Here is a 13,921-nt window from a genome sequence, read left to right as displayed (position 1 = left end):
ATCGATACATTTCCATAGGTTTAAATGGAGGAAAGACAATGTTGCCAATTCGCTGGATCCGCCAATGAGGAGGGAACACCCAAAAAGAGTCTAACCGAACCGGGTTTGTAGTGAATGGATGCCTGTAGTTCAAACATTGTAATGGAGAATTTGCAGGTTTCCAAAATTCGATGAATTTCACAGAAGTCTCCTGGAGCCCAGACTCTTAAAAAAATTTGTCACGGAAAAGTATTCTTTATTTGATCGGATTTTTGCTTGGATCAAAAGGAAATCTGCTTAAATTGAGAGGCTTGGCTCTCGATTCAAGAAAAAGTTCGAAACTTGTGCAACTTGTTCGCAAATTCTCCGACGAAATCTCAAATTTCGCAATTTCTCGACCGAACTCAACGAAACTCATTTAATTCAAACCTTTGCTTCCGCCGATTAAGATTATTTTTCCACGGATAGTCGAACAGTCTACGGCTTGAAAATTCTTGAAAAGCTTTGATTGAAGGGTTAAAAACTTAGGGACGTTGACAAGGGTATATGCTGAATTGTCGGAAAGATCCTCAAATACAGAGCCTCCACTAATCTTTTGGCGACGTGAGCAAAAACTTCTTTTTCTCAAGCTTTATCAATCAACCATTGAAGTTACTTTCTTGTATGAACTGATGAGTGACATGTTGAGCAATTCTTTCGGCGAAAAAGCCGATGTTCAGGCACACTATGCTTGACACGTAGCTTGACAGCCAACAAGAAAGTAAAACGCAACTGTCGCTGCTTGTGCAAAAGAGGAAATGTTGAATTTCCGAGAGTACTTAGTATTTGTAGAAAAATAGGATAAAATGCAAGGGAGGTTGTTCCAATAACTTACGGTTTAAAGAGGGTAGAGAATTGGAGGATCGTTGCTTTATACGATACTCACCTAAAACAAACGGAAAGAAAATCGTTAAAATGATGACAATGGAAAGTATAAGACAAAAGCGGAGGAACTTTCTTTTAGACAAGGAGAGCAAGTCGTCAAAAATCTTTAAAAGCTTCATTTGGACTGCATTTTGCAATTTGGACCTATAAATTCTGGCTCATCTGAAAAAACACTTATGTGCATAGGGAAACTAATGGCAGATACGTTGTTTTTAAACCGGGCCGGAATTTATATGTCCAAATTGCAAAATGCAGTCCATTTGGACCGCGTTTAACAGAGAGGAACCAAGCCACATCGGCTGTTGCCACATTTTCTTGAGGTATTTAATTTTCCGCAGGAGAACGTTTGTGCGAATTTTTTTGAAAATTTTAGGGGATCTGCCTTGTAACATGCGGAAAATTCACTGAAATGTCCAAACAAACCCGCTTCACCGTTTTCATGCAATAAATTAAATTTCCCGGTTACATTTGGCAATAGCTGATGTGACTTGGTTCCTTTCTGCTTGACGCGGTCCATCTCATTTTCGTCATTTCCCGAGACATTTCCAGATTTTTCCTGAATTTTTAAAATGGACCACTAGACAAGGTACGGATTTCAACATTCTGATAAATGTTTCTTAACTAAAATTTTACGTAAAGCACGACGCGCACAACGAAAATTACCGAAATTAACTCCTTACGAAGATATTCAATGATTCTTGGTGCGTGAATTCAAACCACCCGCTCATGAAAACTCAATGTTCTACGTGACTCACATCGCGCGCTAGACGTTATCATGACAGTCTTTGCGATGTACAAATCTGGCAACGTCGATCTTGACGCTTTGGCTCAGCTATAGCAAATTGCTTATAGTTTGAGCAACAAATGGTGGGAAATGAACATTGCTCGATTGAGAAGCTTGCTGAAACCGTTGTAGTGCGCGATTTGACTCACGTAGAGCTTTGAGTTTCTTGTGAGCGGGCAGTTCAAATTCCTCGTAACCAGTGTGAAATAAAAACGTTAATATCTTCGTTAAGAGTTGGTTTTAGTAATTTTCGCTACGCGAATCGTGTTCTACGTGAAATTCTGGTTAAGAAACATGTATCAGAATGCTGAAATTCGTACCTTGTCTAGTGGTCCATTCCTCGACATTTCTCGGTTTTCCCGGCATTCTCCGACTGTGACAACCCTGACGCGTAGACACGCCAGGGTCACGCTTCTGAACGCGAGCTTGCAAGCTCACCGACCGAATAATCCATTCCTCGACAGCTGTCGTATCACTGCCGAATCCTGGGAGCCGGGAGGTACGCATGCATGCCGTCGTGCCGGGAGCGCCACCGAAATAATATCTCATTCTCGGCATTCCCCGAAATACCCGGCACTTTCACTCCGATCTGGAGTGAGGCTGGGAAGGGGGCCGTGAGAAAGCACTGGATCCGACGAGACGGCCGCGGAATCCGAGGATCGCGGAAGAGAAGCTCGCTCGGAAAGGGAGCAAAATCCGCGGGGGGAGGGGGGGGGAGGGGGAGGGGGGAGGGGGGGAACGGGGAGGGGGGAGGGAGAATCCAGAAGGATATGCTCATTGACTAGATTTTTGACATTTTGAGCGCTAATCTGGAAATGGCATTATCCCATGCTGAAATCGTACTGATCCACTGAAAAAATATTCTCGGCGATTTTACCAAGGTCCGTTGGTACCTTTACCATCTCACTTTTTTTTACCAATTATTGGTAATTTTACCAAGACAGACTGGTAGGCTTACCTAAAAACCGACATTTTTACTGTTTTTTTTTTTTTTCAGGTAAGAATACCACTTTTATTGGTAATCAATTCCCGGTAACTTTGCAATTTTATCTCGGTAATTCTACCACAGTCGATACAAAATATTGGCGTTTTTACCAAGGTCCAGTAAAATTACCGAGAAAGTTCAATAATTTTACCAATTCAATAATAATAAAATTACAATTCCATAAACGGTAATTTTACCAAGAAAAAACTGGGATCAAATAGAACCCTGAATTCTTGGTAATTTTACCCTCTTCTTAGAAAATACACAAAGATTTTTTTTTCAGTGAGCTCGCTCGGAAACGGAGCAAAATCCACGAGGGTGGGGGGAGTTGGGGGGAGAGAATCCAGAAGGATATGTTCATTGACTAGATTTTTGACATTTTGAGCGCTAATCTGGAAATGGCATTATCCGCTGCTGAAAACGTATGATCTCAATGTTCCTTTGAGTTGCTCATCCACAAAACTCTATTAAAATGGGTTTGTTGTAGAGTCATCCATAGAGTCACATCCATAACTTTCGCAAATATGCAGTTACAGAGCTCGTATTTATACCAGAAAACGCAGAAACTTACGTTCTATCGACCTATGCAAAAGAAATTTTAATTTGACTCCAGTGATCACTATCACTAAGGGGATATCCCACGCTCTCCAGGGAGTCCACCTCTACATCGAAACAAACCCTCCATGCAAAGATAGGGAGCAAATACATTAGCAGGGTTGCCGTGTTTTCAGTTTTGGAGTCCCCAAATAAAGTGGCAGCCCTGTCAATGTATTTGCTCCCTATCTTTGCATGGAGAGTTTGTTTCGATGTAGAGGTGGACTCTCAGGGTAGGGTGGGATATTTCCTCCATTTTGACCTCACTTGGAGAGCTTTTTTTGAGCTTGGGAGATGATTTCAGAGAAAACCAGTGGCACCATCGTGTTTCTCGCGAACTTTTACTTAAAAATCAATGGTCAAATCGCAAATCCCTCACACATGCAACATCTCCATTTCGGTTACACGAACCGTAAATTCGGTTTGACAAACGGAAAATTCAGTTTTACAAACTGAATTAGTCGGAATGATAATTATGGATAATCAATGGTCAAATCGCAAATCCCTCACACATGCAACATCTCCATTTCGGTTACACGAACCGTAAATTCGGTTTGACAAACGGAAAATTCAGTTTTACAAACTGAATTAGTCGGAATGATAATTATGGATAATCAATGGTCAAATCGCAAATCCCTCACACATGCAACATCTCCATTTCGGTTACACGAACCGTAAATTCGGTTTGACAAACGGAAAATTCAGTTTTACAAACTGAATTAGTCGGAATGATAATTATGGATAATCAATGGTCAAATCGCAAATCCCTCACACATGCAACATCTCCATTTCGGTTACACGAACCGTAAATTCGGTTTGACAAACCGAAAATTCAGTTTTACAAACTGAATTAGTCGGAATGATAATTATGGAACACCGAACTCCGGTACTTACCGACGGAACTACCGACCGACTTTTAGTATATTTTTTTTTTTTTTTTTTTTTTTCAGTGCACAGCTCACATGCACGGATTTTTCCCACATTTACAGCGAGGCACGGCGCTATGCCGCGCTGTGTCTCGCCGGCTCTGAACTTGGAAAAGTTCGTGTGACGTCACGAGGACCGTTGAGGAGCCGATGAGCGATGATGACTAGCGGTTCGCGGGATGACCGCTCGGCGGAATCGATTTCCGCTTACCGTTGGCTCGAGTGGTCCTCCGGGCCGGATGGGAGGAAGACCGAACGATCGGCTTATGAAATCGCTCATCCGGGCCGGGGCCCCCAGCTCGGGCCGAAAATCGGGGGATTTTCGGGCTCTACGCAGGGGTTTTCCGTTGTATTTTGAGCGGTCCGGCAACGCTGGTCCTGGTCGGAGCGCCTTCGCGCCTTCGCATCTTCGCATCCCGACCACCTCATTATCGGCTCCGCCTGCCACCGAGGTGCCAAATTGAAAATCGCTCCGAGCTGTCGTTGATATTTTGTCGACACGTTTCCTTGAACGGAAACAGAACGATAGGAAGGCCCGAAGAAAGAAACTGGAAAATCAGCCGCGGGCTTATTTTTTTATATTGATGGACAAAGCTATAGAAATACACTGAAAAAAATAGTTCTGTTCACATGGCTCCTGCACTTCTTTTATAATAGTCACATAAGCTTCCGTTATGAGGACAGAGTACTCTGTTCCCACGACCGAAGTTCTGTTCTCACAACAAAAAAATTCTGTAATTGTAACAAAGAAACTGCAGGAGCCCTGTGAACAGAAGGTTCTGTCGTCAGCACCATCTATTGTTTTCTGTGTAGAAGACAAAAGGAAATGGAGTGATCCTATTGGTGGAAGCGAGTGGTCGCAATGGAGTTGTTGCATGTGAGGAATTTACGATTTGACTATTGATTCTCATATAAAAGTTCGCGGGAAACACGATGGTGCCACTGGTTTTCTCTGAAATCCACTCCCAAGCTCAAAAAAAGCTCTCAAGTTGAGGCCAAAATGGAGGGGATATCCCACCCTACCCTGAGAGTCCACGTTCACATCAAGACAAACTCTCCATGCAAAGATACGGCGTTTTTCCTTAGCGAGGATTTGAAACATCAAAACACGATTAAAGAAGATGCAAAGCCTACCGCAACACATAAAAACCCACACAACTACACTCAAATCCATCGCAAAATCCAGTTATGAGCGAAACCTCCATCGGGCAACTTGAGAACAACCCGGGAGTCAAGTTTCGCGAGCTTTTCGCCGCGTGCAGCGGTTCTAACCCCGATCCAGCTAGAGTCCCTTTATACTGAGAGTCAAGACAATTCGGCTCATGGATGTCACAAACGGGAATAAAGATTACAGAAATTGAACGTTTTTCGTAATCTTTGATCGGCCCATTCTCAAATGCCTTTCTCCGTTCCTCCTCTCATTCCGTTTGTTCCTTGCCGAACCCGTAATTCCCTGGTCCATTCCAGATTATAATCTTTGCAATCGGTGAAAATGTAATCTTTATTCCCGTTTGTGACACGGTGGAGGCCTAAAATACGGGAACCAATCAGAAATGGATTCAAATTGTCTTGACTCTCAGTATAAAGGGACTCTAGATCCAGCGGGCCCGCTTCGACCCATCGCACTTACCCTGCCGCGCTAAGGAAAAGCGCCCTATGAACATTCGATAGTTGCCAAATTTCCTCCGATAAAACATCAAATTTTGCGGATAGTCAAGAGTACTTTTCTTGGAAATTTTCTCATATTCAAGATCAAACTGCGAACAAAATTCTCGTAAAAATTCGGATGAATACACCTAGTATTTTTAATAATCTAAAAACTTATAATTAAAGTTATCTTTAATTTCACATAATTATTAGTGTTTTTATAAACTATTTAGATTTGAATAATTCATAAATCCGGATAAATTGAAATTAAAATCATGGGGATGATGTGCATAACGGAAGTATTCATGTTTTTTGAATTGAAATTTCTGATTCTTTATAGTTGATTTTTTAAATATTCCGTGAGTTACAACATAAAATATAAAAATTCTGTATGGTGATCTTGAAAATATAACGACGTTGCAAGTCGGCAATCACATAACTCGTTTGCGGTGTCTGAAAATCTCCGCAACTATGTTATTTTTTTAAAGGAGAACAAATGGACATGATTCCTTGAAGTTTTTGCAGAATTTTCCTCGCACATAGAAGAAAAATCACGGCAGTTTTAAATAATTACCGTTGAGTAGTTTTCCGTTTAAAAAATAAAGTATGACAGGAAGTCTGCGACGTCGCAAACCGCGTTATGTGATTGCCGACTTTCACCGTCGATAACTATTATTATGACAGTTTCCTTGTATAATTAAGTTTCCCAGAAAATTCGGGTTTTGCTAAAGGAAATCGGGCAGCGTCTGAAGGCTCATACGGCGTTTTTGCTTTGATCAGCACGGCAGTATTCGCCGCCGCACGAAAAATCGCAAGCGGATCGATGGATCGAAACTGGTTGGCGGACCGCTGCGTTGACCGCTGCGCGCCGGGATCTGGTTCTGGGTCTGGTTCAAGCTCGCGTGTGCAGGTATTCGTGGATTTCATGCGTGCGCGCGGATGGGAGAGGGAGGGGGTGCATCTGTAATGAGAGGCTTTATTAGGGAAGGGACGCAATTATTTTCGAGCGTAAGGAGAAAGAGAGAGAGAGAGAGAGGAACGATTTGCGCGGATTTGTCGCCTAGCGCGGAGGTCTTCGGAGTCCGCAAGGTCCTTAAGGTCCGCGTCTCGACTTTCTCCCTTATTGTCCTTGAGCTTAGGGCGCGAGGATGCGAAGAGACTGGGTTAAAGTACCTTCATAGGGAGAGTATGGACGACTTTGTACACTGGAAAAAAAATACATTGGATCTAGAGCCCAGACTCTTAAAAATATTAACAAGAAAAAATACTCTTGATTCAATCACGAGTTTTGCTTAAATCAAAAGAAAATCTGCTCAAATTAAGTGGCTTGGTTCTTGATTTAAGCTAAAATCCGATTGAATCAAGAGTATTTTTTCTTGTAGATGTTTTTAAGAGTCCGGACTCTAGATCCAATGTGTTTTTTTTTTTTTTTTTTTTTTTTTTTTTTTTTTTTTTTTTTTTTTTTCCAGTGCCCCCTCAAAATGAGTTTTACCTTTTTTGGAGATCAAAAATGATAAGAACGCTAAAATTTACTCCCAGTTACCTTTCATTCATATTGGTTGATAAACATTGCCGCAGGGTTAAAAATACGATTTTATTCCTCCAATATGGGGGAGTCCTGGCGCCCAGGAAAAGCGTTTTGGAAAAAAATGTATACAACAAAAACGTCTTTTTTTGACCCAAAGAATCGACTCCTCCAATATTCGTATTTGGACTGAGTTAAGCAGAAAGGAACCAACCCACATTTTGGGAAAAATTGAGTTATGAGTGGTTTTGAACTCAACCACTGCTCTACTATCTATCGCCAAAAATTCAAAGTTTTTGTTGGAGCAAATTTTGCAGAAATTGAACTTGGAAGTTTATATTTTACATTGAGTCTTATGCAAAAGCCAAAAAACTTTAAACCTCTTTTTCTCGGTTCGATCCCGATGTGCCTTGGTTCCTTTCTGTTTAACTCCGTCTATTTAATCCTGGGACACCCTGTATATGGATAGATCCTCTGTAAAAAGTATAGGCCATCTTATAGTGAAGGCCATCCACATCGCTGAACGCGCCGTGAATATCGGTCAAGAGCTCACTGGACCTTCCGCTCATCTTCCTCCCGCGGGGAACGCGACGAGCGAGCAACAATGTGGTCGCCGCGCGGGACAACTTTCTAACAGGACAATTTTAAAAGCTTTTATCAGTCGTCTTCCAGCGCCATCTCCCCGGCGACCGAACATCCCCCCGTGGCCCCTTCTCGCACGAGGGGGAACTCAATTTCCAATCTAATTGCTCTATCGACTTGGTTATTTGCGTTCGACACACACACGTGAGTCGTTCGGATTGTTGATGGACTCGCAATCGCCTACGATAATTGTTGTTTTATCTCTACAGATTTGCTTATTCACATTTCGTCGCCCCTCTGACGTAAGGGCGTATCTCAATTTCCACGTGAGCCCTATTTTACATGAAAACCGATGCTTTCTGGGGCTCATGCGAAAATCAAGATACGCCCTTACGTCAGACGCGCGTTGAGCCGGAGAGGCTGTGATGGATTTTACGCGTGGTTCCGTGGATTGGTTTCGATTGAATACTTCGTTGCTTGTTGAAAGCATTACTTTCGCCTCGCAAAATTTTTAGTTTTTGCTGGACACAGGAACTCATTTTTCAGCGGAGATGAAAACAGAGCTTCACTGAAAAAAAAAAAAAAAAAAAAAAAAAAAAAAAAAAAAAAGAATCTCAAATTTGCGGCCAAGAAGTATTTTTTGTTAAATCAAGACTTTTGCTGCTTAGTATAAACTACTTTTATGCTCAACTGAAAAAAAAAAAAAAAAAAGAAACACTAAGAAGTGGCCCGAACTGTCTGTAACAAGGTGGAGAAATGGTGCTGGCTCCAACTTAATATTCAAATGCTAACTGCCTGAGCATCTTCATTCAGAAGAAGTTTTTGAAGTATAAATGGACTGCATTTTGCAATTAAGAACTATAAATTCTGGCCTGGTTTAAAAACAACGTATGTGCCATTAGTTTCTCTATGCACATAAATGCTTTATCAGGTGAGCCAGAATTTATAGTTCCAAATTGCAAAATGCAGTCCAAATCTTAAACGCCACCAACGACGATGGATTCACTTATAACATAAGTTCAAGCAAAGAATAGGGTCCGATCAAAGGGAAATGCATCGTCTGAAAACACCGAGAGAAAAGAGAAACGATACTGGTTTCGGCGCAGCTTTTGCAAAGTCTTTCAAAGGAAAGTTCACTGGTTTTATCATGAGTCACAGTCGCCGGAACGCAGTCTAGAAAGCCTCTCGGTGCCATAGTATAGGTAGAGTCAATGTCGGAGGTCAGAGGTCAGAAGCTTCTTAAACCGGACGGCGGACTGCTATCACAATTAAGGTTTTCTGCGATGAAAGAAGTTCAATCGTACGAGCCAAAAGTTCAGTGTTCCTCAAGTGTGATCAACACCTCTCTCATCAGTTCGGTTCAATCGCAGAGTCCGGTCTCAAGAACCGAACGTTTGATCATACGAACCGAACGTTTCATCGTGCGGACCGAACGTACTTTGATCATACGAACCGAACGTTTGATCATACGAACCGAGCTTTTCATCATACCAACCGAACGTTTGATCATACGAACCGATCGTTTGATCATACGAACCGAACGTTTGATTATATGAACCGAAATTTCACTTAGACAAATCGAATAATTCGAACGATGGGCGAGCAAATAGCAATAAACAAATAGCGGGCTGATTATTGAAATTGAGGTTAGGTTGGCGCTTTTCTTTCTAAACTCCCTTTTGTGTCCCCCTTCGTGTATAGCATCTCAGTATAGAAGCATAATACTGTCGCATCAACAGGAAGACCATCTAAAACGCTTTCCGGACCTCCGGAGGTGTCATTAACAGTGGCGTGGCGTGAATTGCGATGTATCGATGGTTCGCCATTTAAACCTCTGGTAAAGAATCGATTATTAAGGTCTTCACCGCGAACACCCTGTTTATCAATCCTTTTCCATAGGTTTAAATGGCATAACAATCAAGATATCGCAAAGCACGCCACGCCAATGGTCGTTAATAATTCCGATGAAAATGAACAAATTTCAAAATTTGTGAAATTTATTCGAACTTTTGGAAATTTCATAATATATCAAAACGTGAAATTTCACTTTCCATCTTCGCCCGTAAGTACGGATTCTTAAAAAAAGTTCATTTTGGCTAAATACCGTCTTACCGACAACACTGTTCCCGAAGAATCCTCGCGCTGAAGCTGAAACGCACCGCAAATCATAACGGCACCCCTCCCTCCCTCCCCCCCACTCGCTCCGGACCGAGTAACATAATCGCGGGGACTGGTCCAGGGCGCCCTGTCGAGACGAGGGGGGGGGGGGGGGGGGGGGCCCGCAAAGGGGCAGCACGCAAAGCTACGCGCGGCCGAGTTGAGGTAGGTCGGTCGGTCTGTCGGTCGGAAGCGAGTGGTCGGCCGCAACGGGACCCGCTGTGGGGACTCCAGCAGCCGGTCGGTCGGGGCCTCGGGGGGCGCACCCCCTGCGAGGGGAGCTTGACCACCGCCGCGCACGGTGGGTCGGCGGAGGCCTCGTGAATTCCAAATGAGCTTCATTTTTCGTGCTGAGATAAAAAAAAAAAAAGCGCCTTCGGAATGGGTCACTAAACCTGGTATTTTTTATTTTATATGGAGATGTTGCATGTGTAGAGAATTTGCGATTTGACTGTTGATTCTCATATAAAAGTTCGCAAGAAACACGATGGTGCCTCTGGTTTTCTCTAAAATCAACTCCCAAGCTCAAACAAAGCTCTCAAGTCGAGGCCAAAATGGAGGGGATATCCCACGCTATCCTGAAAGTCCACTTCTACCTCAAGACAAACTCTCCACGCAAAGATAGGGAGCAAATACAGTGACAGGGCTGCCACTTTATTTGGGGACTCCAAAACTGAAAACACGGCATCACTGCTAATGTATTTGCTCCCTATCTTTGCATGGAGAGTATGTCTTAATGTAGAGGCGGACTCTCAGGATAGCGTGGGATATCCCCGGCCATTTTGGCCTCAACCTGAGAGCTTTTTTTGAGCTTGGGAGATGATTTGAGAGAAAACCAGAGGCACCATCGTGTTTCTCGCGAACTGTTACATAAGAATCAACAGTCAAATCGCTGATTCCTCACACATGCAACATCTCATGAAACATTCTTTCTCAACATTCTTTGAAACAAAATGGATGAACTTTAATATCTTTCAAACACGTGGAAATTCGTCAAGCGACCCGTGGAGCCCACTGCAGGTCGACGCGGGACGCGGGCGAGGGCGCCTCCTGCGCGTGGCGGGCGGCACCCGATTCCCTCCCGAGATTCCCTCCCGGGTCCGATTCCCTCCCGCTAATGACCCCCGACCAAATCCGTTTCCGATTCCCTCCCGCTAATGACCTTCAATAAAATGAAGCGGCAACGTCGCATTAATCATTCAACTTACCATTTTCAGAGAGGTGCGCTGTTTCCCGTGAGTGTTTCAAGAAAATTAGTGTATATTCACAAAATTATGATGATTTGATGGAGATTTGCCATTTGCCGCCATTTTGTATGTTTTGATCATTTTGATTTATTATGTTCGGTTTATCGTTCGTCAAAATTTTGTGGGACTTTTTGCACAATTTTGATAATGCGATATTAATTTTAACGTTTAAACGCACAAACGTTTGAATGTTAATTTGATTGTAATTTAATTGAAAAACGGGCCCCTTAACCTATGTCACGTAGTCATGTGACACGTACTGAGGCTCATCGGAAATTTTCAACTTGTCCATACCTGTGTAAATCTACCTTGAAACTGGCCAAGTAGAACGAACACGCTTACGGCGTATTTTCAGACTTCAGGTCTGAATAAACAGGTTCAAAGTGCAGGTCAGGTGCTCCGTGATTATTATCAGCGCAATGGTATCAACGCACATCTGCTCGCTTTGATGAGGAGACAAAATAAATGCGACGTTGCCGCTTCATTTTATTGAAGGTCATTAGCGGGAGGGAATCGGAAACGGATTTTGTCGGGGGTCATTAGCGGGAGGGAATCGGACCCGGGAGGGAATCTCGGGAGGGAATCGGGTGCCGCCCCGCGTGGCGGCTCGGCGGTCGGGCAATTAGCGCGACGGCCGGAGATGGGAGCCGGCCGGTCCGGTCCGGTCCTTAAGAGCAGCTGAGGGACCGGCTATCCTGGATCTGCCCTCAGTCGGCCGGACCGGTTGCCTCGGCGCGGGTCCATCCGTGCCTCCGCGGTCCCGCTCGGTAATCGTGGGTATTAATCCCCTGACGAACCACCGTTTCCACCGGATTAGAGCCCGGTAGCCGTGTCATGAGCCGGGTGACAGAGCCGCCTGGAGAGTGGGCCGTGTCAATCACACTGCCCACGATGGGTCACTAAACTTGGTATTTTTGATTTCATATTCTGGGAGTACCACGTGACACTGGAAAAAAAAGTTACACACTGGAAAAATAAACACATTGGATCTAGAGTCCAGACTCTTAAAAACATCGACAAGAAAAAATAATCTTGATTCGATCAGAATCTAGCTTAAATCAAGAACCAAGCCTCTTAATTTAAGCGGACTTCGTTTTGATTCAAGCAAAAATCCGATTGAATCAAGAGTTTTTTTTCTTGTCAATGTTTTCAAGAGTCTGGACTCTAGATCAAATGTGGTTTTTTTACCAGTGCACGATGGGTCACTAAACTTTGTATTTTTTATTTAATATTCTGAGAGTACCACGTGACACTGGAAAAAAAAAGTTACGGGCTATATGGACTTACCGTCCTGTCCAGGCTAGGAGACCGAAACTTTCGGGTGCTGAAGCCGGAGCTTCGATTGCTCCGGATGCTACGCCCGGAACTTTAGGCTTCTGACAATGAGCCCAGAACGCGAACGGTATGTCCATATAGCCCGCACTGGAAAAAAAACCCCACTGGATCTGGAGTTCAGACTCTTAAAAACATCGACAAGAAAAATAATCTTGATTCAATCAGATTTAAGCTTAAATCAAGAACCAAGCTTCTTAATTTGAGCGGATTTCCTTTTAATTTAAGCTTAAATCTGATTGCATTAAGAGTCCTTTTTCTTGTCAATGTTTTCAAGAGTCTAGACTCTAGATACAATGTGTTTTTTTTTTCCAGCGTAAGCAGACAGTTTTATGACGGTTTACAAATTTTTGTGAATTCAAAAAAAAAATGGAGGGGATATCCCGCCCTACCCTGAGAGTCCACCTCTACATCAAAACAAACTCTCCATGCAAAGATAGGGAGCAAATACATTGACAGGGCTGCCACTTCATTTGGGGATTCCAAAACTGAAAACACGGCAACCCTGCTAATGTATTTGCTCCCTATCTTTGCATGGAGAGTTTGTTTTGATGTAGAGGTGGACTCTCAGGGTAGGGTGGGATATCCCCTCCATTTTGGCCTCACTTTGAGAGCTTTTTTGAGCTTGGGAGATGATTTCAGAGAAAATCAGTGGCACCATCGTGATTCTCGCGAACTTTTACATACGAATCAATGGACAAATCGTAAATCCCTCACACATGCAACATCTCCATTAGGGGCGTAAAATAAAAGCATGAGGCGGAAGGATTTAACTTAATAACAGAGAACTCGAAGGTCACGTGCGAAAGTTTCCCACGCCTAATTGGATTATCCACTACTGGCGTCTAGGATACGAAGAGATTGTCAAGTTTCCAACATAAAATACTGTATTTTTATCCGGATCTTTGGGAGAAATGTCTATTACTGTTGTTAAAATTTACAACACTGAAGGAGGGAGCACATCACGTACCACTGTAACACGAACAAACCCAAGACAAGGTGCGAGGCGCGCCCTAGCTCCATGAGTGGGTTCGGAAGAGAGTGGACGCCAGAAAAAACTGATCTTGAGAAGTAAGAAATGACTAGACTCGAAAAACTCAGAGCTTTTTAGAACTTGCAAGCACAATATTACTCAAGATGACGTCATGAGATCGGAGCTTATTTTCTTGAGAAGGTTTATTCCATCCGTAATTGGAAGCCGACTGATTACAACTAGTACATATTTGCACGTTGGCAAGC

At 43.2% G+C, this 13,921-nt stretch overlaps 1 protein-coding gene across 1 annotated transcript in view; it reads right to left on the bottom strand.

Annotated features, from left to right (window-relative positions):
• Positions 1-88: 88 nt before the first annotated feature.
• LOC140225508 (tyrosine-protein kinase Fer-like) overlaps positions 89-13,921 on the bottom strand; it is a 122,374-nt gene continuing 108,541 nt past the window's right edge. The window contains exon 2 of the mRNA XM_072304653.1: positions 89-904. Coding sequence (XP_072160754.1) covers positions 890-904 — 15 coding nt within the window. The 3' untranslated portion in view covers positions 89-889. The remainder of the gene's footprint in view (positions 905-13,921) is intronic.

The sequence above is a fragment of the Bemisia tabaci genome, chromosome 9 (genome assembly GCF_918797505.1).
Source record: "Bemisia tabaci chromosome 9, PGI_BMITA_v3".
Lineage (NCBI taxonomy): Eukaryota > Metazoa > Arthropoda > Insecta > Hemiptera > Aleyrodidae > Bemisia > Bemisia tabaci.
Note: the sequence above shows the minus strand (reverse complement) of the source record. Positions and strands in the feature narration are given on the sequence as shown.